Source organism: Anopheles coluzzii, chromosome 2 (assembly GCF_943734685.1).
Source record: "Anopheles coluzzii chromosome 2, AcolN3, whole genome shotgun sequence".
NCBI classification, from domain to species: domain Eukaryota; kingdom Metazoa; phylum Arthropoda; class Insecta; order Diptera; family Culicidae; genus Anopheles; species Anopheles coluzzii.
The window spans coordinates 92089238-92116752 of record NC_064670.1 but is presented as its reverse complement, the minus strand read 5'-3'; the positions used below and the strand labels follow the sequence as shown (position 1 = coordinate 92116752).

At 45.0% G+C, this 27515-nt stretch overlaps 1 protein-coding gene across 3 annotated transcripts in view; it reads left to right on the top strand.

The window, feature by feature from the left end:
- Window positions 1-27515, top strand: part of LOC120953840 (breast cancer anti-estrogen resistance protein 1) — a 120451-nt gene that overhangs the window by 75276 nt on the left and 17660 nt on the right. For all 3 annotated transcript variants that reach the window (XM_040374139.2, XM_040374138.2, XM_049606181.1), the window contains exon 4: window positions 9572-9793. In XM_040374139.2, coding sequence (XP_040230073.2) covers window positions 9572-9793 — 222 coding nt within the window. The remainder of the gene's footprint in view (window positions 1-9571; window positions 9794-27515) is intronic.

The window sequence follows — 27515 nt, the reverse complement described above, 5'->3', positions numbered from 1 at the left end:
GAAGCGTCTTTCTCCATGGCTCTTTCGGTCAACTGCAAAGAACCGGTTGCGTTGAACGTCAACTTTTGGATTATGATCTCGCTTTCCGGGTTTCTTTACGTGTCGGTCAACTCCACCACTTCGTGTGTTGTGTTTTCGCGATGTTTTTTTTAATGATTCAACCACGTTTGGGGGCTGTCAAATGTTGCGTCCAATTTCGTATCATCAAAAGCTCCGAAAAAATAAAAGCAAAAACACGTTCTCTTGAGCGCTCTTGGGACGTCGTGTGCGAACTCGCCGGGAGATTTCCGCTTCTTTTTTTATCTGCACACTTTGACGTGATTTGAGCTAAAAAGCTCACACCATGTTTTTGTTTTCATTTGCTCTCTTTCCTCTTCACCGGTTAATTTGACAGCGAACCGGTTTGGATCGATGATTTGATTTTCCGTCACACTTCGCTAAATGTTCGACAGCAAAGACGTGGTTAAAAAAAATGATTGGCCATTTTTTCGGTCGAGTAGTTTTTTTTATTCTCTCTTTGCATATGTTTGCAAGAATTTCTGGAGTAACCTGGAGAGGAATCTTCCATCGTTTCGGGAATGAGGTTAGCAGCCCCCATGGTGTAACGAATACAACTTTGTGATACGGGTGTCAGGAACAGGATTGACATCCTTATAAAAGTGACAATTGACAAGTGCCTACAATTTTGGAAAGCAAAGGCCCTGACCTGGAGGCGCCCAAGAAAAGCAATGTTCAATCAAAATACTCTTCCCTCAACAATAATACACGATCCCCTTTATTCAAACATCCATATCATTCAAACCATTCGCATGTCACAGCAGACATCTTTCTTCGATGTCAGAAGAAACTTCTGGATTTTTTTTGGTATGGTCTTCTACGTATCAGATCAGGCTCTCGAACAGGCATTGATTTCTTCCTGCATTCCATCACAATAATTCCTTTTTGCTGCCAACGACCAAAAGGCCACCCCTCCGCTTTCAGCACTGTCAGCAAAAGCAACCATTTTGCAGCATGACTTAACGAGTTGTTTAGCGATTTGTGTGCGAGCTCTTTGTGTGGAACAGGATTTTGGACATTAATATGACAGCGCAAGTGACATTTACAAGCATATGTTGCCATGGTGTCGCACTCTCGGTCCGTTTGAAATGGGGTTTTGTAGATGCTGCCGCAGAAGCAAGCGCTATGGTAAGAACACGTCGACATTAGACGAGTGTGACATGTAATTTATAAGACTTGCTACTATTAACGATATGTAAATTGTTGAGGTGTTGAGTACTTGGAGGGACGAGGTCTTTCCAGTGCTCGTCGTGTGAATGTAAAAAGAAACCCTCGAAGATTTTACGCATTCAGCAAATCTTCTCTCTCACTGGCCTATAGAAAGCTCATTTCAATCAGTCTGTATTGCTCAACAACTGTATAAAGCAAATGCGATAAACCAAAGTCTCAATGGCTGCAGGCTTGGCCCGTCTACCAGCAATGCTCACAACAAGAGACGGCCATTCGTGCAACAAAGCAACAAATTCCAAGCCACTCTCGATGATAGTACTGCTCGTATGGGTATATTCATTGCAATTTAAACCACTCCGACACCAATCGCTACGGCCGGACGATCCACCCAACAACCCACCCGCAGTGTGGAGTGCTCTCTGATCGATTGATCGCATCCACTTGAGTCATTGGATAGCACCGTACCCTGTTCGATTGGTCACAAGTGGTAGGGGCAAGTGTTTGTGTGATAGCAATGGAGAGATTATGTTGTTGACGCGATTTATATGAATTGTCGGACGAGTCTACACAAGTTCTCCAATTTCCTGTCCCGGTTTTGCTGCTCGGAGTTTATTGACAACCGATCGACCTCCGGCGTTGAAAGGTTGCTCCAGCTTTCCCTCCTTTCCCATCCAACGACTTCTTCGTTAGAGACTTCTTCTTCGATTCAGAATCTGAACGGCATTCGCCCCGGGGGAGAGTTACGTTACGGCAATTTTGCTTCCAACGCTAATTGGCAATTTTGACGCGAAGTTCCGCGAGGATTGCTCACGTACTGACAAAACACTGCGTCGGGATATTGGGTACCACTACACACACACACTCACCTCAGAACTCAGTCAGCTATCTGTATCAACAAGTAGTTAGCCGGTTTCGGTGTTGTCGGTGACTCTCTACTTATTCAATTTATTGCCGAAGATATCACTCTTAATGTCAACCTTCTTGTGGGGTAGTGGATTTGCGTTGTTTGTTTGTTGAGATGGGCTGCAAAAGAGGTTGCGGTGCTTTTTTGCTAGACCACTTTTAAGATAAGTGCGCGGAAAAGGATCTACCCTAAGTACGCTTGCTAGTATTGCGCGCTCCCTACAGACACATCCAGCGGCCATATTTTGCTTCCCTTCTTTAGCCGACGAACCATTCAAGCGATAAAGACGGGTAAAAACGACACATAAATTAGCCAGATTTATCTGACGACTCCCTGGAACGAAACTTCCCTCAAGGGATTTCTTCAATAATTTAGCGCTTAAAATTATGTCTCCAAGATGGGGAAAAAATGTATGCGTTGTTTGTTGCCGTCACCGTTGTTTGGCATCAACACGTACCTTCAAGCGACAAATAACTCCATCAGCAGCGCTCCGTTCGCCGTCCGATCTGTCACTAATCTCAAACTAAACGGCTTCGGGTCGAAAATTAATGTTTCGGCTAGCGATTTATTAGTTTGTTGTCGTCATTTTGGAAAGCTAAATGGCCCTTTTGATTAAAAGGTATAGATCGTCGCTTCTTCACTTTACTTTATGCGGCACACAAACACGAAGGGAACACCTGCTGCATTTCTGTCGACGGATTAGCCCCGTTTTGCATCGGACGGTTTGATAGATTGATTACCGCGCTTATATGACTGTTCATTTAATTTAAAACCCATTTAGGGTATCTCGAAAATGTTCGGAATGGGAAGGAAGGTACATATGAAGGGACTTTATAACGGGAAAAGCCGATGTATGTCGGGAAAAGCGAATCAATAAACTATTCAAGTATTGTTGTTTGGCGAGAGAATCCATCATCGTTGATTAGTTTCTTGGAGAGGGGCGCATTTTCGAAGGCATTAACCTCAATAAGGAAAGTGACGTCTTTCGTCAGCGCGTAAAAAAGCCATAAAAAAGCCTGATGAAAATAAAATTCAATAGCTATATTAATCACTTTCCTTGAAAATACGGGTTTCAATTCAGTGCTTTGAAATGCATTGAAAAGTTCTCTATCCTTTGCAGCAAGATTGCATCTGTTGATTAAGCTGTGAATTGAAACTTATTCAGTCTCTGGCTGCCCTCCGGCATGGCGTCTTTTCTCGTTCGGCCAAGTTTCTGTGGTTAATTTGTTATTTACTTCAACAGACAGAAAACTTCTTCCCCGTGCGTCCCATCCTGTGTGACACAACTGCTAAAAGGCGAAGTCCTATGGATGTAAATTACCACTTTACACTTTTATCAAAAAGACCCATTGCAAAGTTGCATTTCGATCCACACACACACATACAAAAGAGTAGTGCACTCACCAAAATTGACCATCCCAGCCCCAAAACAAGTGGAGCATGAGTATGAGCAAAGTGCAATTACTCAAGCTGCTGGCGAGAGTTTCTCTTCCGGCTGGTGCAGCATGAATAATTTATCAATGCCCCCTCAAGCAATGAATTCTTCTCGGGCAATGGTCACCGTTGGAGTTGTGCATGCAGTCCACCAGGCCAAAGACCACCAGGCCAAAGATGATAGTGTTGTAAATTTGCGGCACGCAGTAATTCAGTTACGAGATTACAATATATTACACTCCCAGCCCGTTGGGAAACCCCCCCCGGAACGCGCACTGCTCAGTGGTATTTTGCGATTATTTTTATTACCAACGTGCTCAAAATTTCACGTTTGATTTTTGGGTCGTAGTGAATAACCGTCGTTTTTCTTCCATTAAGCCTCTCCCCGAACATGTTTGCTAGTCTAGTTCCCCCTTTCCCCGTGGGATTAATGTTGCCATCTTTCGACCGTCTTGCCGCTCATTTGTCTCGCTCGGGATATCGGGCAGAGTGTATCCAATGAATGTCAAACAAAATTAATCAAGCTTCATCAACAGAAACATGGCGTTGCCGCCGAGGGGAATCGATTTAACAGCATAGTTCACTTCGAGCATTATATCCCCCAAAGCAAAACCCAAACCAGGAGAAAAAAAACCCACCACTGCACTGTTGAACACAAGCAGCGAAAACCATTTCGATAATGAACGATGCACTTTTGCAGCGCGCAGGACTTACAACCAAATATATGAGTGGAAACATGCGTATGCTCTTAGTGAAACGAATTAAACCTACCAATTTAATTTTGTACATCGTACAGGGCAGGGAAAACAAAGCAAAAAAGAGAATAAGACTTTTGTGGCTGTTCTTTTTATTTTTGTTTGATTCCTCTCCAAATTCTTTCCCTTTTCAACAACGGTGTTGTGCGGGGACAATGGGTCACAATAACAACAACAAAAAAACACGGCCACACATTTTGTACAATTGTGCACAGCAACAAAAAATTGCAACACGTGAAGACAAAGGAGAGGAGTGCGAGAAGAGGGAAAATCCTGAAAACGCTTAAAATGCAATAATGCCAAAGTGCTTTACAGTGGTGTGTTTTGGGTGCTTCATAAATCCATTAAACGGTGCAATTTCGGTGCATATTGGCGTGCAACGAGTGTGTGGCCCGGCCTCATACACATACACACCCGTTCCACGCTTGGCCGCCAATTACCCTTATAGGAGTTTTTGGCCACCCGGTCGGTACGAATTTTCGATAATTGCTTTTTACGTGTCGGATGCATGTTGCTGCCACCCAAAGTGGCCGTGTGCTTTTCCCTTTTTTCAGGGAGATCAAATGGGATTTTTTGGCTGTTAATGCATTTGAATCGTTGCAGTCGGGAGCCTTTTTACAAGATTGCCTGCTGAATAGATTATTCTTGGAAAAGGTCCATTTAAAAGAATTTGTTTTGTAGGATTTTTAATAAAACATTTTTTTAGTACATTTCATCTTGGGTTATGCATGTTTCTATCTCCAAAACTATGTACAACAACAATTTCGAATGTTTATTTTGTGTCCTCCAGTGAACAACTCCTAAAACCATTGAAAGTTTATTGACTACACAAGTACATCGATCTGTTTCGATGTTTCTCTTTCGGAAGAGACACTCAACGCTTCACATTCGTCACAGCAGCAGCAACATCAGCAGTTGTGTTGCCACTTCATCCTTCTGCAAAGCCAGCTGCCATTTGAGGACTCATCCCGTCTAATAGAATCCCATCTGCATGGTGATTCTATTGGCTATTAACCGTCGTCTATATGCTCGATCTCTTGCAGACTGCAGCTTGCTTCGGATGTTTGTATTACCATCCCTCTGGCATCATTTCTGCTGACACGCTCAGTGTTTCAGTGCCCTTCGCAAGCAGCGCCCCTTCTGGAGACGAGAGCGTAATCGTGTACAGCTTTGCAGTCAATTGCCTTTTTGCGATTGACTTCGCTTTTGGGACGATTTCGTATCTCTCCATCACTCCTTCTGCCCTGCGGTGTCCTTTCCTCAAATATTTGGTCCAAACACCGAAAACCCGCATCTTTCCATCCATCCCCCGGGTTGGATCGGTACAGCCGGAACGAGCAAAGAACGGTCGATGGAAGAGTGAGGGATGGTACCAATATATCAACGATTCTTCCCCCTTCAATCGCATTAGATGCTCGTCCGAAGCCATCCGAAGCCATGGTCCAACAGTCGGCAAACAAATTGTGTTGATTGTCTTTCGCTTTCGTCCCGCCTCTCTGTTGCCTTCTGTGTATTTTGTGGAAGGATTCTACCTGCTCTATGCTTGCCCCTGTGTCGGGCAGTGTCGAATTCCTGGGCTCGTTTCCTTCCCAATTCTTATCTGGCTGTGCCCTCGCCTTCCAGGGAAGGACCAAGAACCTTGGGAATTCTCACATGCGTATACATCGTTCATCATTGCGCGTGGCTCAACCGGGACGACGGAATAAAACACAAGACTCAACATTAGCTGCCTTTTAAGAAGTGACGTTGAAGCCCAATAGTGTGTGTATGCGTGTGCATGGATGTGTGAATCTTACATGTTTGTTGCCTACAGTAAGGAACTGTTTGTGTCTCTCATAAACCGCATGGAAGGCAGCGTGAGGATTCAATCTAGCTCTGTCATTCAACGGACGGGAAACCTCTCGTCGATATCTCGCGAAGGATCTTGGCGCACTCTTATCAGCGGGATGAAATCCCCCTTGTCGAATCTTGTGTATGTTTTTTTCCTTCTGCTCTTTCCTTTTGATGTGTGGGATATTTCAACGGTTTCACAGAATTTGTTTTCAACCAGGAAGTTGCTGTATATCTTTCGCCTTTCGCCGGGTAAGACGATCTTTTCGATCTGCAAAAATGGTTGGATGTGGTTTTCTCACATGTACCAACACACATGTACCTCCACCAATATGTTCTCTGGTGTGCCGTTGAAATGGAAGAGAAAAGGATCCATTTACGGTACACCGCGAACGGTGGTGAGCGTTGCTGCTATGCTTCTGCTACATGTTCCTCGTTCCATTCCCCTGATGATTACTTCGGCAGGATATAAAGCGCGCAAATTTGTATTCATGTCTGTGTGTGTTTTTTTCTTCTTTACGAATTTTCTCCCCTTTACTTCCTTCCTGCCCATAGAGCCGTCAATTTTGGGGTTGTTTATTTTCCACTAGATAATTCCACACGCTCTGACTAAATTGTAAGTCAATTGTTCGGTTTCGTTGCGGATAGGGAGCGCAATCGTGCTATAAAGGAAAAATGTGTTTAAGGAGAGGAAAATTAAACGCAATTCCTCCCTGCTGGGTGTTAACAATGTTACAAAAGACTAGTGACGCCTCGTTCGTATGATAATGTGGAGGAATTGATTAACGTTTTGACATTTAATACATTGAAAGCAAACTCATGTTACTACAATCATCATCGTATTACTCACGTCAATCAACACTTTGAATTAAGCTGAAGATTCGTCGACTGTTGATTTGACACGAGTTATATTTGATTACGCCATCTAAAAATCAATCAGCATCAACAGTTTCGATCAATCAACAATTTTTGAAAATGGAAATGATTGACCATAAATTAAAAATATAAATGAAAGCTAAGCTCACTACCAAACGGAATAGGTGGAAAAAAATGGAACCCAGAATCGTACTGCACCATGGTCAAATTGAATTACATTTTTCCCCTTTTTGCTTCTGGTTTATTGCAATATATTGTTCAACTCAATCAAACGCATTATGACAGCAGTGGCGGTAAGGTGCGAGACCGTTGTTGATAAATGGGAGGGAAAATGTTAACATTTCACTACCCATCCCATCTCGAACACGAATTCGAATTCAATTTCCTTTCCAATAAATTGGAAAGTTGTGGCAAGTTTTTTCGCTCCCATGTGCGTTCTCTCGTTGCTCCTGTTTTATCAAACACACATTGCCATATTTGCTGTTCGGCTTGTTGTGCAAAACTTTGGCATCACTAAGCTACCGTGTAAAAAGCGTAAGCAACATGTAAACTCAATTCTAAAAGTTTCTCTAGCAAAATCGTGTACTTCTGCTGCGGCACTCCAGAACCACCCCACGCGGGAAGCCCTCGGGAAGGCACCGTGCGTAAGAATCAATTTTGAAGCTGTGTCATTTCTTTGCTCTTCGTGTGCTTTCAGCTGGTGGAATTGTGCTTACGCATAAATTTTGCACAAATTGAGGGTGCTTTGTGTGCGAAAAGGTAATAAAATATTGTTTCTCCATGACCCTGTGTAGTTGAGCTTTTGCAACTTTGAATAAGGTTTTTATGGGAAAGATGAAGGTTAAAAACATATATTATTATTTTCTAAACTAGATTCTTATTCGTTTTGGTTCTTGAAATCATATCCTCCACCTGAATCATTTGTTCATTTCGAGAAAAGCCCAGCGAGATCTCATCTTACCAAAAATTCAAAAGGAAGTGCCAACGTTTCCTGGAATGCCTCAATTCACACCTGAAGTGCCACGGAGAAGTGGAAGTATATCATAGCTGTCGCTCCTGTTCCTTTCATCTCAACACTGCTTTCAATATCTTGATGCTATTGATGGATGTGTAGGAGGAGAAAGAGAACGAAAAAAAGCACAATCCTCCTTAGGGAGAAAAAGTACGCTCAGCCGTGCCCATGTCGCCCTGAATGACATTGATTACACCTATAGATTCAGCATGATTGGGGAAGGCAAAAAAAGCAAGGAAAACTAACAATGCCACTCAAAGTGCAAAACAATAACCCCCCACGCAGCCAAGCCAGAGACGCCACAGACGCCTCAGAGCTTGATTCCATTTGCGCGATGGAAAATGGATCACGCTAACCAACTCCGGAACTCCTTTCGCACCAACCGGATGACACGATATCCTATTCCGCTCGGTGCCTCCAACTCCCGAGTCTTAGAGAAAATCCGGAAAAGCTATCAAGATTTCCTGCGCCCCCCAACAGCCCCCTTTATGCGTTGCGAGTGCAAAAACTCATCACACAAAAGAAAAACAATCTAACTTTTTTTGCGCCTCATCATGCGGAAACGTTCTGGACGATGCCGCCGCACCGGAATGCCGAGTTCCGTTCCATTGACGACAGAAGAAATCGATGGCCAGTGACAATGGCCGAAGCCGTTGGTTTTTTTCAAATGCAAACCGTCTATCCTCAAACTGGTTGGTTTAGTTGTTGGGGTTTTTTTTTGTTTACAAATTTCGTAGCTCGTAGCTCAACATCAATCCACTTCCGATCCGTATCGATTTGAGTTTAGCGACCATGTCCGCTTAAACCACCTAGCCCTGGCTGCTGCAGTATCAGAGCACAGCTCGGGCAGAGATTACATGGCGATTGATTGTTTTTCCCCCTCGCAGACATCCTTTCGCAACTGCTTGTTTTCCATTTACGGGTAAAGTGGTTCGAAAAAGGGATCCACAAAATCCTCCCCACGCAACAGCATTTCGGAACATTTTTATTTGAAGATCCTAAATCTTCCATCGGCAAAACTGTTGGTGCGCCCGAAAGTTATACTAGCCGCATCGCACACACTACACCCAACACACACACACACACACATTGCAACCATCAAATGCATCTCGTTTCGGGTTGTACGCTTCGCCGCTGCTGTACGCGATTGCTTAGCCAAACAAATACCCGCCTGCTGTGGAGGTTTGTTCTCGAGGGTTTATCTGATTATGGTGAAATGGATTTTCTATTTCCATTCCGGCGGCAACGTCTGCTTCTTTTTTTTTGCATACATCCGCTCTGAACAAATATTATCCTACGCGTCGCAGCGTTCTGGGGCAAAAGAAGCTTATTTGTTTGGCACTTGCACTCCGACGTTATCCGGCAGCTTAAATTGAACGTCGCGTAGTGGTAGTGGTGTGTTGTTTGCGTTTTTGGCTCAATTTAATTATAGTTTTTTATCCCTTTTCGCTGATACACTACAAACTAGCTCGATGGATTATACTGCAACAAACTAATGCAAAATGTTTCCCATTCTCGCTTCCGTTTTTGCAGGGTATCTGCCCCGGCAACAGATTAAAAATTATTCAATCACACGATTCGGGCTGCTTCACGCTATCGCCCGCCTCATCGCCATGCCCAACGATTGATTCGACCACCAATCTGAACAGTCCGATACCGAGCGAAATCTACGAAAACACGTCACTGTGCAGCAGTACCAGCGCGGGCAGCCAGCGGCAGGGCAAGCGGCGATCCTGGCACATCATGCCCAACAAGGTAGGTTTTCTTTTTTTTTTTGTAAACACCGCATGCATCTAGAGTGAGAGAAAGGTTCCAATCGATTCTGTACCGTGACCCACGACGCTTGGAGCTGCTGGGTAATGGAGAGATGGATGACGTCCGGCAGCAGGATTTGTCGCAGTAATTAGGACTTAAGTGATCCGGGAAGGATTTCGTGGTTACAGATGCTGAATCACGGGTTGGATCTTGACCGGGCTGGGACATTGAAATCGTCCAGCACCACCAGTACAATGTTCTTCGCATTCTTCGTAGCTCTGTTCATAGCACAGGAATTTGAAGCTAGCAGTCAGGGACTGCCTGGTAGAATACAAAGCCATAGATAACAATCTTAATCCGTAGTTCGTGGTTTGACGTTAATCTACCCGCGTCACACTGCGGATGGATGAATGTGCGTGCTAGTGGCAGTATTCCTTACGCATTGAAATGACTCTTTGGACCGTTGCAAATGCCAACCGGGAAGGGACAGAATCATGTCAGCGTGTCTCCCAATCCAAATCTCCCAATCTGCCAAGCAGGAATCCTGGAAATTAAATTGTTTTGGTGACATTTGCTCTGCCCGACGAGAGCGCATATTTGAATGGAAATAAGACATTTGGTGTAGACGCCACCCATCGTCCGAGTCGTCACGGCCGTAAAGTTGCTCTTAATGTGGTGGAAAAGCTTTTTGTTGTTTATAATTTTTCGCATAAAAGCGGGTGTAAAATGAAATTAAATTTTGGCTGAAATGCTATTTTCTTGGTATCAAGGCTTTCGACTTACAACGGCAGTATTTTCTTGTCAATGTAAACACGTACTGCTTCCTTTGATACGTCGCCCCGATAACTTCCGTAAACAGTAACGCATAATTTAAGCCATCAGTGAGTGGTTTATGCAAAAAGTTTTCAACTTTTGAACAACTTCAACCATATCTTACTCCTTGCCTTGCCCTTGGTGTTCTGACAGTACAAAATTTGTACTCATCTCCTAGGCGGCGGAGCTTTTACAGCTTCAAAGTATCAACATGAGAGTGGTGGGTCGTGGGGCTGAATAAGTCAGCCACAAATCAGACGTACTTTTTTACAATTTATCGCTTTCCAACTCCCGTTTTAGGTCCTTTTTTACGGTATTGCTAGGATTTTCGGAAAATTAACTTCCAGTTCCAGTCGAACCAGGAAAATAGCTCCACGCGCAAGAAGCACCTCACAAAGAAATTGGAAAGAAGCCGTTCCGGTGCGTGTTCGATTTTATCATGCTCGTTCAGTTCTCAATCATCATGGAATGGTGGGACCGCTTCCGCTGGCCGCCATGTTATGGCTTTCTTTCCTTCGATGCGGTTGAACGAGTTGTGCGGAAATCAATAAGCATAAATCAGACCTCGAACAGCTTCCGCCCGGTACCCGGAACATCGGAATCGAAAAATGTCCCCCATTTGGGGGCTGTCGGCTCCATCCAGTCAAGGACGATTGGAGGACACATCGAAGCTTTTTGGCACTGCTTCTTCATCGTATCCACTGCAAAGTATGCCGAGATGGCGGCGAGAAGATAAAGTTTCCGATTGGAAGATGCTACCCTTGCCCCCGAGAGGTGCAAGTAGCACCGGGTGTAGGTGTTAAAATGGGGTTTTTGTTTTGTTGTTTGTTCGGTAGGCGGCTGCAGCTGCCACCGTCAGATGCGACAACACAAACACAACCCGACCGGTCGCCAAATATGTGGGACGGGGGGAGTGTTATTTGTAAAAGTTCTGCTGCTGATGGTGTACATTAACGGGTTGTAAACGACAGCACATCCGTGGCCTCGGTCCCAATTGCGCCTACTAGCACGCTTGTGGCAAGGTTCCGTTGTGGAAGGGACGGGACACAGAACGGTTGGAAAACTTTCACTTTCCACCGCGAGCAGCAGCAAGAATTCAACGACCCTTTGGTGAAGAACTTGGACAGGGCGCGAAAGGAAAGATAAAACAAAAACAGCAGCACCACAACCACCTCCAGTCGACACCGGAGAAGGTTGAAGTGTACTTGAACAACAAAGCCCAACTCTCCTCTGCGCTGGCTCTGTATGAGAGCAGCCGTTCGGCTATCTCTGCGCCATTGTCTGGCCAGGTCAAGAAGTTTGGTTCGCTTGTTTATTTACCGCGCAATCGTTTGCGAGATTGCGACAACCAGGTGACCGATTTTCTAGCCTCGTTATAACTTTGACTTCTCCGTCGCCGTGTGCTGTGGCCTACCACCTTCCAGGTGTATTTGTTGGTAGGCTAAGCGGGAAGAAAATAAAGATACACAGACCCCGGTTGCTCCGTTGACAGTAATGGAAGAAGTCATAGAGCGGACAATGGCGTACCTGAGCAACCATTTTTCATTAAGGACACACATGTGCGCTTCAAGAGTTGTTTTCTATTGTCGAGTATTGTTTTGTGCCTTTAGCGTGGGTCTATTCTTTCTGGCAGGTACGAGAAAACAACATGATGCTTGATGCAGCGAACACCTAAATTGCGCATTGCGTAAATGATGCTGGTTGCAGAGAAGATTGCAAAACTCTTCCCGGACAAGGACAGTTTTATTGTGCCATGGATGCCTTGTTAAGGTTAGCCTACATTTTAGTTCTGACTGTAGAACTATTCTCGAGTTGTGTGCAGACTCTGCAAACTTTGGACCAAATCGTCCCGGAAGGCAGACGCTCCTTTCGAAAGATATATTTCACCAAAGGTTCACTTCGTCAGTATGGCTGTTGGTCACACCCTCGGTACAGTAGCTGCAGTCATGCCCTGCTTCGCCTTAGATGCGATGTCGTAGGTCTGGGAGCTGAACTTCAAGATTTATTGCATTGTCCGAAATGTGCAGTGTCGTGTAGGTCAACGTATATACGCACCCTTGCTGACCGTTTTCCCTCTATACATTCTTCAAGATATTGTGCTTTTTTTGTTTCTTGACACGCCCAAACTGACCATTCGGAGGGGACAAATTTTTATCGGGTTTAAAAGTCTCATAAATTCTTTCCCAAAATCATATCTGCTCAATGACAACTGTGTCCCTTTCTTTGATGCCAGATAAACACGAAAGCTCGGGATGACACTCAGGGCCATGGAATTAGCAGAACTTTTGTATCCGGCGGGCCGGGATCCGTGCATATTCTGGGAAAATAAAACATTCTCCAATCATGACGAGCCGATATGATAGTGGTGCTAAGTGGACCACGACCTTTACTGCGACTTGCCAGTGACAGCTGTCATATTTGCTGCCAACCGCAATGGTTCTAAACCCCTGCCGCCGCATGCCTGCGTAGTGATGAGTGGACGGTTTTATGTGCAACACATAAAACTCCTGCCAACGGGGTATCGTTATGGACAAAAATGGCAGCTGTGAAGCGTTTGCCATTCGTATTGTTCTAACACGCGTCGATGCTATCACCATTGTGGAGCAATTTATTTTATATGACCTTTTCTGCGGCGGCTGGTGTTCTTGTATACCCCGGCACCTTGGAACGCTGGCTGGAAGAGCACCAAGTTTGACCGAAATTTTTCCTTCCATTTCTATTCCCAAGCCACCCGGTCCCAGGGATCGTTCGTGCCGTTTTATTTTGTCGTAAACTCGAAACCAATAGGAAGTCGTAAAGACGTTCGACAGGATCAATGGCGGTTTGGTGTGGCGATGGGAAGTACGTGACTTTTCATTGCGTTCCGTTGTTAGTGGTGGGTTGTTGTTTTTTTGTCCTCCGGGGTTTTATTCCTAATACTTTTTGTTAAACTTTGAAGAAAATCTTTCTCGAATCATTATTTTGGAATCGTTACGGAGATATTATTGTTACCAGTTCGCACTTCTAAAGGTCCGAATTGTAAAAAGTAGAACTGCTTTTTTCATCACATTATTTAATGATAGATCCTATCAAGTGATGCATTGCCCCTGAATAAACCCTTCCGATGCGGAATCCTTTATTAAAAAAAACCCTGCTGTCAGTCAGGCAGTAAACCCAAGATCCCCGTTCCCTGACCAATGACGGGTTTATCTAACCTTTCACTTCCGCCAAGGATTACCAACATCCCAACCATCCCCCAGCCCTTTCCAGTAACGTAGAAGCCAAAGTAATCATTTCCTTAGATTGAACTCATTTAATAAAGAATTCAGCATGAGATAGGGCACGGAAACCGGGAACCACTGCTCCTAAAAATAGCAATCGCACCAAGAAACCAGGCAAATGAAAGGAATACGTTCCAGTGCTCTCTCTCTGACTACTGTTTGCCACGGCTATCCCGGCACTGTATCAAGGTGTTTGTTTTGGGGTTCGGGCGTGTGCTCTGCGAGGTTGTTTGATGGCCTTAATTTAGCATTCTTTTTCGAAGCAAGCTGCCCGTTGTTCGCTCAGCAAGTTGTGTTCCAGCTTTTTTGGGGAAAACGGTATTTTCACGCCCCTTTTCCGGTGGGTCTCCGTATACGAATTATGTAGGAGGTGGCTCCATCGGGAATGCTGTGGGAGCGGGTAGGCAGAGATTTATCATTTCCGCCGTTTCGCCACCGTACACTTCCGTTTGTACCAATTGCCGAAGGTGTTGGTTGCTGGTGTTGTTTGCTATGGTTCACCTCTGACCACGATTCTCTCCGCACGCTTCACACGGTACCTCGTTCGCTTTCCGCGAGATGGCGCCCCCGGGAACGTAGAACATGGCGCACTCCTTCTTCCTCGTACGCGCACGGCAGGACACGGAAATGATCGTAAGTAAACGAAATGTTTAATCTTCGCTCCCGGTGTACGCACCTTTACATTTGTCATTCCGGGTCCATTCGCATGGTGCGTTACGTATGCTTTTTAGTGCTTCCGGTTTTTGCGCCCGAAAGGTAGGCAAAAGAAAGGTAAAAAAGCTCCAGTCTCATTTATCGGTGTCACGCACGGGTAATGGAGCGTTCAGCAAGAGCAAAGAACATACGAAGTGCGGGAAGAAAATTGGATTACACCGGAACAGAATCTGATTGTGAAGCTTTCCATGGTATTGAAAGTGTATTTGCCTTCAAAGTGCCTTCAAGACGCACATTCCAGCTTCCGTTGCCTGCGGATGCTTAACATCGTACTCTTAAAGCACTTGAGCTTGTGCGACTTTAAACAGGCATCTCACTTTCACGGTAAAAGCTAACCCAAGGAAAAAAGCATCTCTCTTTGTTTGTTTCCTTCAACCGGTATTAGCAAGTGATTTGCTCGAATACTTTTACTCGGCAAAATACAAGCCTTTTCGGTAGCTTATCGGTTTGTGGCGCAACCCATCTCCTCCTGCAACGGCTTGGCACCGGATCTGCCACTGCCAGAAAGCTTTGTCTAAAAGGCACGTTTTTCACGCAATATTTTTTACCCCTTACCACGGTCTGGGTCGTGGCCTTCCTTCCGTTGGTATGTCTAAGCACTTGAAACGTGTTACAAACACAATCCCCAATCTCCGGCCGCGCGCTGGTTTGAAATGCCCTTTTTTGCGCATTACCATCCTCGCCCGGATGAGCATGAGCATACGCCCTACGGAAGAGGCGAGGTGCACTTGCGGGAAACAAACGGAAATGCCAGTGTTTTACATTTTTTCGCGACAGTCACACACAAGTTGGTTGGTTTTCCCTTTTTCTGTCGTTCTGGTGTGACTGTCGCGCTTCTGTTGTTGGTAAACCATTGTCAAACACACCGTTATTATGGTCTGGAAAGATAGATGGGGAAACAGCTTTGGTGTTTATGGATGCATCGATGGAACGCGGAATGTGTTAGAATGTTTCGTGTTAGAATGTACGTTTGCTAATCTACGGAGAAGCGGAAGCATAATCGTACAGTATAGAAAAAGGGAAATGTTCTTTCTTTTCTGGTGAATCATTTTCCTTTGTAAAATCTATTTTAATGGTTTATATCCACATTAGTATAATTTTCTTGTCATTGGATATTAATGTAATCTTTATTTTTCTTACATGTTCAATTCTATTGATCTGTTACTCCTGTGAACATTTATACCGTTTAATGAATTTTGCATATCTCGATGCTTTCTTACACTAACCCATTATACAATTCTAATAAGATCGCTGTCCAATTGGGATTCTACTATCATCCACCGTTGTCGTATTCCGACTGCCTATAAACTTAACCATTTCGACACCCCTGGAGAGTACATTAAAACGGATATTACCATTTTCCAATCTCTATTAAACGTCCGAACTTACATACATCTTTTAGGATACCATTATTGTGAAATATTTGCAGGATCAAACGACAGACGAGTCTCCATCAACTGCCGTGCCTGCCTAAATTGATGTTTGTTAAGAGAAATCACTCAGTAATTAATCAAACCGTAGCTAAAGCCACGATTTCGCCACTGCTGAAGCCTCACAGCCCACCGTTAGACAAATTGGCCACTTCCCTTCCAAACTTTGTAACTGCGCAAATAATTCAAATTGCTTTTCATTAATTATGTATACTCTTTCTCTATGTTGGCTGTCCCCGGCTCCACCAGCACTCGTTCAAGAATGTGCACTCGCTCTAGTGCTTACCCATTAAAACCAGTGTGCTTCAAAAAGTCAAACCCTCCAATAGAAAGGTAAACCAAAAGACGCTGCTGCAAACTTCGTAATGATTTAACTCTCGTAACGCACATAAATCCATTCGAACGAAACGTAATAACCCGCAAACACCCGCCACATTGTCCTTTTTATCGTGCCCTAAGCTCTCTCCCTCTCATTCTTCGGTCCACCTTTTTTCCAGCGGATGGCAAGAACGGTGCCAAAATGTTCTCTTGCGTATTTTCCGGCTGGCAGGATTTTAATTATCTCCATCCGGTTTTTGGGAAGGCGGTGTTCGGTAAAAATGTTTTCCATTTCCGCCGATACGCGCCTGCTGCACCATCCGGTCGCATGATCTTCGGTGTTGTTCGTTGGTCTCGGGAAGTCACTTTTCCCCAAGGATCTTGGAGATTTTCTTAAAATTAAAACAACGCCCAGGGTTTGTAATAACCACTGGGCGCGTCTTGCCTCGCCTTCACCAGAATGGTGCTTGTGTTCTTCTTTTGGTGTGCAAGAATATTCATAAATTTTGAACAATCTGCAATCATACAATTACCCCCAAACCTCCATCTTCGGCACAGATTCTGTGAACAAGCCAAATTGGGGATTGCAGCAGCGTGCGCACAGCAAATTGTGTAGAGCTTTCGGAAACGACGCCTTTTCCGTTCAGCAATGAGACGATCATTACAGTAGCTTCCTCCAGAGATTGAACGTTAATTTCCGTGCAACACCTTGCTTGTTGGTTCGTTCGCTTCATCTACGACAACGGGCGGTACAAATTGCCACAACCACCACCGCCACGTTACGGCCACACCATCCAGATTTTATGCTGCCGTAATTACCAAACAGCTACCATTAATATTAATATCTACCAGAAATGGCAAGAAAACAACTCCTCGACGACCACTGGAGAGCTGTGAACCAGTGGCACGATTGCAACTTCACGCCTTCCCTTCCCAACACCCGACGCCTATTAAAACGTTCCGATTCATGTTCCGCGCTGCTACTGGAATTGATTGGTGACGATGGTTAACGATGCAGCCGTTTGCCACCTCGAAACGATGCTCCAGCTAAAATCACCACCAAGTGCATACGATGCAAATGTGCACTGCAATTGCAAAACGATCAGCGTAATGGCACAGGTCAATGAAGAAATATGAAGAACTCGACCGGCATGCAGTGTGGCAAGGATGGCGCGAAGAGTCATGTCGGCCAAACGGGAGGAGGAGGACTCGTGAGTGTCGTGTTACTGTTGTGTGTTGAATTTATGTATCGCTTCATACAGTGGTTCCATGATCGACTTCTTGGAAGTCATCGTTTAATTGGCTGGAATTGGCAAAAGGTTTCAACTGCGATAGAACGTGATGGTGCAAATCCAAGAAACTATCGTGGAGTGGCAGTTGTTTTGAATGTATGGAGATTTCTAATGACGATGCAGAATTACTGGAGTATATATATTTGTACATTGAGCGCACTGGTGGTTGTGTCACTTACTGTCGAATGGCAGACTCATGCAGATATTCTTAACTTCGCCACCATCTCTACCTCTCGATAAAATCAAATGAATGAAAAATGTATCTGCTCTGGCACACCTGTGGGTAGTAGACTACGAAACATTACACCCGATAATTGATGAAAACCTCAAAAGGTGTAGGTTTTGCGTGTGCTACCCACTCATTTTTCCTACGATTTTCATTCATGCTGCGAAGCTTGTTGGTGGCTGGCATGCTGAATGAAACCCTTTACCCCCTACGCAAAACCGGCTGCAGCACCAAGCCCGTTTTAGTGGGCCACTAGCGCAGCGAACTTCTTGTGGTCGACGTCCAACCACTCGTTGTATGTACCTTTGCAAACACACAGAAAAAGCAAACAACGCCACAAAGAAGGAGGAGAATGTACTACTTTCTGCAGCGTAGCGCCAAGATGTCATTAGAATTGGTCCGGTTTTAAGATGCCACGGGTTTTGCCAACATGTGGGTCGAATGCAAATAATGTCGGACGCCGCCCGGGAGACGACGTGAAGACTCCATCGCACGTTTGGTTTTGCGTTAGGTGCGAACGTTAGCGACCGACCACACTCTCTCCCTGGCATGATCGACATCGAACTCGTTCGCATTTTACACACCTTTCCGTGATATGCGTCCACTTGGTTTGTGTGTGTGTGTGTGTGGGTAAGAGTAGGTGAGGTTTTTGCTCAAGAAGTCTTGTTGGGCCCACTTTGCGGCCCGTTATAGCCCCCTGTTTGCATGGTGAACCAGAAACCCAACCCAACCGAACCGCCGTAACTGTGTGTTGCGGTAGTCGATCGATCGACTTCGTCAACCTGTCAAGAAATCGCCAAAAGCAAGTGGTACTTCAGGACCCACTCCCCGACTGAAGTTGAAGTCAACCACCACCATTCCAAATTAAGCCAGTTTGGTGCCAGGTGTACAGGAAAATTAGTGGCAATCTCCCTTTAATAGAGATCCATTACAAATGCCCACGCTTTCGGGTGTAGCAAGTGTGTCTCGGATTTAGGTAACTACAATCTGTCGAAATATTCTCCTACCTCGCTCTATAGTATGGGCGGCAAGATCTATTCCATTGGTGTTACCATATGGTACTTACAAACTAAAAACAACTTAGTCGCCTGCTTTCCAAGAATGCCTTGCACGGTATTTAATCTGCTCTCCACCTCGAAACGAACCGTTTAACACCGTTCGGACGCGCTCAGTTCCAGTTTCCAGGCTCCGGTTTAATGTCATTCCATTTGTCCCACGTACCGGCCTGCCACTTATGCAAATCGGCTGAAATCCTAATTTATCTCCTTTAAGATATCGACGGCGCAAGCGGCAGCAGACACACTTGTCCCACAGTTCCTACGCACAGTGTGGTACGAATGTCCATTACTCTTTTAATTCCCGCCCGGGTTCGGAGTTGTGTAGTTGCACTGTGACCAGTTTATGACTCGCAGAAAAAAGTGTCATGCCTTTTGTACATGTGCATTTGCCCCTCAGTTGTGACCTTAACATTCTTGAACGTTGATCATAGAATCCGTGCAGGTTGTAAGTGAAATGAATGATTGCGTTGAGTTTGTTTTTGTGCTTGAAATCCGCACACTGTTTGATCGAAACTCAATGCGTAGGGCAGAGAAATGTCGTAAACCGTTCAAGGTAGCAGTTCGACCCTATCGAAAACAACACTCCCTATTTGAGTGCTACAAAGTCTAGATGTATTTCCGATCAACGGCAGCCCGAACAGCCGACAAGCAATAAAACATTAGAGGGCGTAGCTTGCTTTTTTACGATCGGCGGTGAATCTCCCTGTCCGCGAAATCCTACACCCAACAACCGCGGGCAGCAGCAAGCGCAACACTGTTTTATTGATTTGGTGGCGTCGTAAAAATTGAACGACATCTCAGACTGCCCCGGATGAGCGTTTGTTTCTGTCTTCGTCTTGGCCATACTGACGCTAGGAGTAGCTTCTTGATTTCTCCACTATCCGTCACAAGAAGAGCCTGTGCCCTACTTAAGTCGCTAGATAAAGCCGGGCATCGTAACAGCTTCCCTCGGCTGAGTGACAGCTCTGATCGGAGTTCGATCGGAGAGTAGAAAAATGCCATAAAAATCAAACCCACCGAATTGGATGAATTTCTTTCCATCGTTACGTTCGTTCTTGTTTAATGTTTCACACTTTGGTACTCATTATTGATGCGGATCGGCGCGCTGCGAATATGCGTTACGTCTGCTATCTAGCTTGCGCTCTTGCCCGGCATTCACCATCCGCCCTGGGGCAACTTTCAAATCATAAATTTCAATCTAAAATCAAGAGAATTTATTACGAGCATTATGCAAATTTCGCACCGCCCCACTCCCATCGGGATGCGGTCAGAAGTTACCCAACGGGGGAATGGCTCCTGTAAGTGTGAACCAACGCTGACTGCCCCTGGAGACAGGAAGTGTACATGAAAGACTGGAACAGAACAGCAGCAGAGAATGGCACGCAAACTTTTTTTGCGCGCTATCGGTAGGAGAGTCCCAAATCATTGTTGGAGATTTTGCTTTATTGCAGCTATTGTATAATGGCCGTCAGTTCTTTTCGTTAAGTCATTCGCATTTTTTTGTTAAAGTAACTTTGGACTGTGTCCTAACGGTTGAAGCTGCTAAGATTTTATAATGTAGTGTAAAGCAGTTAATGAGCTCTGCACACTGTTTATTGCACCTTGACCACACTGGGCGAACGATTTATGAACAGATGGTTGGTGGAACTTCAAGGTATTAATATATTTTTGCACAAAGATCGCCACAGTGTCGCTTTGTCATACATTGGGCGAAGATTTATTGTGAAGAATGGCCATGTTGTAAAGTTCCGGTTGCGTTTGCTCACCTTTCCCGTTGGTTAAGTTAATTAAACACAAACCACCACTGACCCAAAGCTGACGTCTTTGTTTGTCGAGCAGAATTGTCTTGACGGCGCACCTCTGGATAAGTCGGTTACCGTACAAATCCCGTGCAGACGTGCAAATATCAAGGCTAACAACACATTAAGTGCATGTGAGAGAGGGGTTTATTGCTTCTTTTGGGTGGCAATTAACTGGCCACGGTTCCGGTAACAGTAGCGGCAGCAGCAACAGCAACAGCAAATCAAAGTGCATTGGTTCGAATTTCTCATCCGACACGCGCAAAGAACCCGCAATAAATCGAAGCTAAAGCACCTGGCGCCTTGCAAAGCTCCCTTACAGCAGCATCATGACTTCAACAAACCAGCCAAGGTTATATTGGGCGAAGAAAACCTACAACAAAAAAACGAGTATCTCAAAAAAGAAAAGATTACGGTGGTTAATGTGTAATCGGCTTAAGTTTTATTGTTGCTCCTTTTGTTCCGCCCTTGATAGGATCGCCTTACGCGGCCTTACGCGGGGAGAGGCTCTCCGTATCTTATCCATCAATTAGCCAACGGAGAGTTGGTGGGTTCGAAATAAAACGGAATGGATTGTTTTCGAGGTAAAGTTTTAACGAGCCGCAACATATCATTCATTAACTGGATCAAATCCAAAGACACACACACTTCATACCACCCTGTGTGGATGTGTCCCAATTTTTGTATTTCCACAAGGTTAAATAGAAAGGCAAACATTGGAATACACCCGAGGGAGACATGCGTCCCGATCCTCGGCAATTAGCTGTGGGGGAAAACAACAATTCAATCGGTGAGCTTATTGGATGCTTATCCAAAAATGGCATAATAATTTTAAAGGCTCAAATTATTGATAAAACCGCCGAACCCCCCACCTCGCTGATGGGCGCTTTCAGCCAAAAGCTTCAAACCACATTACGAACGATCGTAAACAAACTTCACTATCAGTCGTCGTGGCTAGGCTGATCCAGCGCAGGAAGGTTTGACATTTTCAATTCCATTGGCATTGGCTGGCGTGATCCAAAACAAAACTAAAAAAAAACCGGTAACTTATCGGTAATGTGATACAAATACGAACGAAATTAATTTTTATCGGCTCGACTGGTAGTCGTCGTCTGGCCTGGCGGCGGTGCCATGCTCCAATTGGCTTTACGAAAGCGCTGTATTTATTTCAATTGACTTTGTCACTGTAGATCCTAGTTTATAGCTCTGTTAATTGATAGTTGCTGATGGAATTAGTTTCTTGTTGTATGTGATAATGTTTAATTCCATTCGATTTGAATTAATTTCATAAAACGAATTAAGTGGATTATTCGAATTCTCATTAAAACCCGACACAGTAAGAAAACAATTATCAATACCTTTTATACGATCGATTGGCATCTAAACGTTTCTGTATCAACGCAAGAAGTACGCTGCAATTGCTTAACCAACAGAATCTTAACAAACATATTATCGACCTAACCCCCGCTCGTGGTTCACTGACTTGATACGAAACTTAATGACCGATGAAAAACAAACGACGAACGTCCCAACGGCGAAGGACCCAATGACAGAAGGGAGCAAAAAGTTGTTTCCTCCGAAAAAGTCCAAGGCCTACACAAATGAACGCACAATTTAATCGGATTGACATTGACTTCAGTCGATTTGGTGATGAGTTTCTGCGGCCTCGCTCTTCGCTCACATCTTTCCATAACTTTATTACATTGATTGTTGGTAAACTTCACTTACCCGTAATGTAGGCAGTAACGCGGGTAAAGCTTTCAAATTATTTTCGCTTCCCCAATGCGTTTTGTGGTAGGGATCGGTTGGCATAAATAAATGTCCATTTCAGTAGAAGCTGTTTTGTCCTGCTTTTTTTCGGAATATTTTGTTTTTTACTTCGTTAAATTAGAGCGCACGGAACCGTGGAAAATGGGCCACAAGAAAGGAAAACAGATCCTGGTCGATTTCTTAGAAGTATGGCTTTTTTTAGGTGTCCCTCCCGCAGAATGAGATGAGGTTTGGGGTATTGTTTTTTTTCCTTTTCTGGACCGCTGATTACTTAACGCTTTGGTGGAATAAACTATCCATTTTGTTTTTGTGTTATCATTCTTCCATTTTTTCCCCTTCCTGTATCCTATTCCTACGATACCGAGCAATAACATTATTATACGCCGCTCAGGAGCCAGCAGATTGTTCGGTTTCTTTGTGACATTTTAAAAAGCATCCAAAAGTGGCACTGGTTTACTTTGTGTACGCTGGAACGACACTTATGTCCTCGTTTAACGTCCGGAAACTACCCTCATAATCTCGTTTGCCTGACTAGACACTCGGCAAATCGATCATATTCTTGTGCTTGCACCGCATCACTGTCCGTCACTGTCGTGACCAAGCTAGACTAGACTACTGCCTTGCTGCCCGCGGAGCGGAATTTCCCGGACGCATGTGGGCTGCAAATTAGCCCCGTTTTATGAGCGTACCAGACTTTTACCTCACTCTGGCGTTCGGCGATACACAGAGCGTTTTCTCTACGCGGCACAAACCGGGAAATGCAAAACTGCTCGTTCGCTCGCTCGTCCCTCCCCGGCACACGTCATACGCGAAATAAATCTTAATCAAATTAAATCGTCTCCCGAGCTCGTGGGGAATAGTTGTACGCGAACTAAAAAAAAGAGGAAGGGTCGTGTTACGCTTCATCGGCTTGGCCTATGCAAAGAAGGCGTATGGAAGAGCTGGGCCCGACTTGACAGGGAATAAATAAATTGCAACTTTTCGCACATCAGTTGCCGTATTCAAGCGCGTCGTTTGTCCCGATAACCGCACAGAGCAAGCGTCCTCTGGACCACAGGTAGTAAACCTTTCAGGTTAACACCAGGTCGGTTTGGTCGCCGGTCGTCGACTAACAAGGCTTCCAGCTGGGCCTATCTATACTTTCCCCTAGATCCAAACTCCAATTAGTACCCGGTTTAGCATAACGTGTTGTGGTGGCGCCGACTTTACAACACTGCTGCCACGACTGGTCCATACGGTGCTCGGCTGTTGCAATTTATTTCTCGTCACATACTACTCTCTCGTCACCCGGGACGGGTCACTACTGACATGCTAAAAACAGTATGGGATATTGCTAGGGATTTGCTAGTGATACACGCCGTTTTTTGCCTTACCTTGACTCGACCAGCACCCGAAGCACTCGGAGATGCTCCATCAGACACAACGCTTGACAGGATTACATTTAATCGCACCCAACGAAACAAGACGCCGGTTCGTCATCCAATGTCTGTTGGTGTCAACTACATGCTGTTAGAGGGTTGTATTTAGCGGATCTAACACGTGGTTTGATGTGTTTTAGCAGCATTGTAATTACCAGTAGTCACGACAGAAATACAGCGCAATTTGCTCTCTGTAACAATGATTTATTATCCGAATTACTTTCATTTTCTATCAGGTTTGAATCCCTGGTTTTGAAATTGATCGATTTATTCGATGGGTAAAGAAATCCGTTTTAATTTCCTCTTTATTTTATATCCCTCTATGTTGTTCCACGCAATCTGTGCACCAACTCCCTTGTGATAGCATATAATCGCTTTGCTTTTCTGCCCAAAATGCAGCACATAATGCTCGTAACGTACGTGCTCGGATAGTGTAGAACAAGCTCACCAATTTCCGCTGACAAATCGTTTCGGTGTGTAAATTCTCCCGAGCTTAGCGCGTTATGAGCATTTAAACCTCTTGAGAAATAGAGCGCTCCCGTACGGCAACCATCTTCATGCAGAACTGCGTACCATCTTTACTCTATTCGTGTCCTTCCTTTGGAAGTTCCTTTATGATCAGCAAGCGCTCCGTTCCAAAAACAAAGATGGGTCGGTTGGTTTGCACAGTGGCCGGCATCCCCGGTACATGTCTCTAAGTCCATGTAAGCAATTTTATATTGTTATAAATCGTTTCAGAATCCACCCGAATTACGTTAGCTTTTTAACACAAAAATATACATCATTCTTCATTGACCGGGGGTCTGTTAACAAGCGACAGGGAAACCCTTTTTTGTTGCCTAGGAAAGTAAAAGAGCTTTCCTCAAGATAACATACACGTTTCTTTGCCAGCTTTTGAGATCCCCAAACAACGGCGCGCTCTTTTCGCTCGTGTTGATTATTGATTCCGCAACCGTCGCTGCTGGGGATGTGTTTTATCGTTCGCCGGATAAAATGGTCTATTTTGGGAGAAAACGATATCCATTTAGCTTTCGCTACTAGCCGTGTGCTACAACAGTGAAATAAAACGGTACAAATCGAATTGGGTCCGTTTCTCTTATTCACACACGCATACTTTCGTACATTTCGTGATCAATTTGATTGGATTTATTTAACCTTTTTCATTCGCTTTTTTTTGTATCTTTTTAGGTATGTATCTCAGAGAATACGGCCACGGAAGCAGGTCCTGAATTCGTTTTGGGAAGAAAAATGTAGCAAAAAGGCAAAGGAAATTGATCCGTGGAGAGATGTTCCCGCTGGAACAAGTGTATTATCCATGCACAGAATTAAAATGTATGCTGAAGTTCAGAAAAGTGGGAAAGAATCGCTCAATATGTTGTGGAACCTGCCTCCTCGAAAGGGCGCATGCTGGTGGCCACGCCGAAGTAGAATCAATTTATTCTTTGCATGTTTCAACACTCGCAAAGCGTGGCTAGAAACGTAAATTGCTACCAATTGCATCCGCCGAACAGGGCAGGGATGCGGCGCAGCAACGTGACGCCAAATGATACCGAATGTGGCCGGTTGCCAATCATCGATTCTATTCCGCGTGTGTATTAGGTGGGGCTGAAAAGAAAAACTGCTCCGGCAATGGCTCCCGAGGGAAACTTCCCACAATTCCAGCAGTTCCAGTTGGGCATTTGCGTTGGCGGCATCAAACCGCACGCCGCCGCGCGACAGTGTTGCAAAACTTTGCTCGCACATTTCGGTCAACCCAGACGGGAGCAGTAGCGCAGCGCGCCCAGCGAACCCATTTCGGTCGGCATGCATTAAATTTGCATAATGCACACCTCTCACACAGCCGTCACAGGGCTGTGGCATTCTGGGGGTTTATCCGTGGAATAGCGCTTTATATTATTTCGCAAGCAGCGAACCTCGAAATGGGTGAACCGGCCGAGCCTGCACGAAGCAAAAATCGATCAGTTTCGAATTCGACATCGACCAACACACAAGGGTGGTAGATGAATGCATTTAAAGTGTCAGCTCTCGGTGCGATAGATGCGCACAGTCCTGTGCAGATTCACTTAAAGCTGGCTGGCTGTGGTGCTCTCCGACAGTTCGATGACTTTTTCGTCCCTGCGTCAAGGGCCACCAGGTCTGGCAGGACAAAAAAGACTGCACAAAGCACTGGCAAAGTCCAGTAACAGTAGCACGGACCGACCACTACCCCAGTACCTGACGATGAGTTTGCCAACGACTCGTGAGACATCTCTCACCATAGACACATTGCATTCCTTTCGACGTCTACGAAGTATCTGTTTGCCATCATGTTAGCCAGTTTGCTCTCTCTCCCTTTTTGCTCTTAGTGATGCATTTTTCATAAAATAACATCTTTTGCTTTTTTCGATTTCAATTTTAGTGCCCTTTTCCTGGTTTCACAGAGACAGAGAAAAGACTGATAAGTGTATGCAAATAGAGTCAACCTAGCTATTGCCGCTGGAAGTGGGTTGAGGGGAGTCACAGCAATTGATGCTGAAATGTCGTCGACGCCGATATGTCCCGCGTCCTGCTGAGACGGAGATCTTCCTTTGTTTCTGTCTCTGCACTGGTTGATGGAATCGTATTCGTATTTATGTATTATTTACGATCGATGCTGCAGCTTCACTGGATCTGCATCTATTTGCAGTTTATTTTTACCGTCAACTTCAACACTGAGTGGCCAAAATTCGATTGCTTTTATTTGGGTGCTGGCGTCTATATATGTGTGTGTGTGGTTGGGCATTATTTGCCACTTTTCCAATCACTGCATTATAACACCTTTCGCTATCGATTGGACATTCAATTTCCGGGCGAAGTGATTTCTTTTTTTTTACGATGGCGGTTTTAAACATGAAACGAGGGTGCGCGCCGGATTTGGACACGTGTTTCAGCTGTCAAACTGTTTGCACGGAGAGTCCTTGTGTCAATATTTAATCGGTTCTAGGTTGCGCCCGGTTCAAATGGTTCCAAAATAAGGCAGTCCGCTGCAACGCCCACTGGTCCCGCCGGCGTCGTGTGTGTGTTTGTGTTCTCTTTTCCGAATGACAGTGCAAACACCGGCACAGATTCGTTGTAAATAATTAATCAAAACAAACATGCGAATCAATTTTTGAGCGAATATTGATAAGCACCCGCAGCTTTTTGGTGGCAGAATATTGGCGGATCTTGCCACTCCTTGCGACTCCACTGCGACCGCTATTAAGTATTCAACTTCGATAAACGAAATTTGAGCGGCTTTTTTTGTTGTTGCGTAAAGCCACTCCTCGAACTGCGAGGAAAAAGAAGAAGAAAACTAGAACGAAGCTCTGAGGGAAGTTGATAACCCTCCAGGGAACTGTTAGGCTTTGTGCTTGTTCATGCATTTAAATTTATTTTGCCTCGACTTAGTCGTCGTCGGACTGCTGCCGGAAGTGAGCTTCATCCTCTGGCAAACGGAGGACGACCCTTTTTTCGGTCGCGAAGGGACCGCATTTGTCGTAGTATCCCTGGCGTTCAATCCTTCCTATCCGCGGCACATCATATTTAGGTCATCCTTAGCTCTGAGCCCTGCCGCCGCCGCCGCCGCCACCCGTACGGTTCGTGACTGCTGTTGTCAGTTATTCTGGC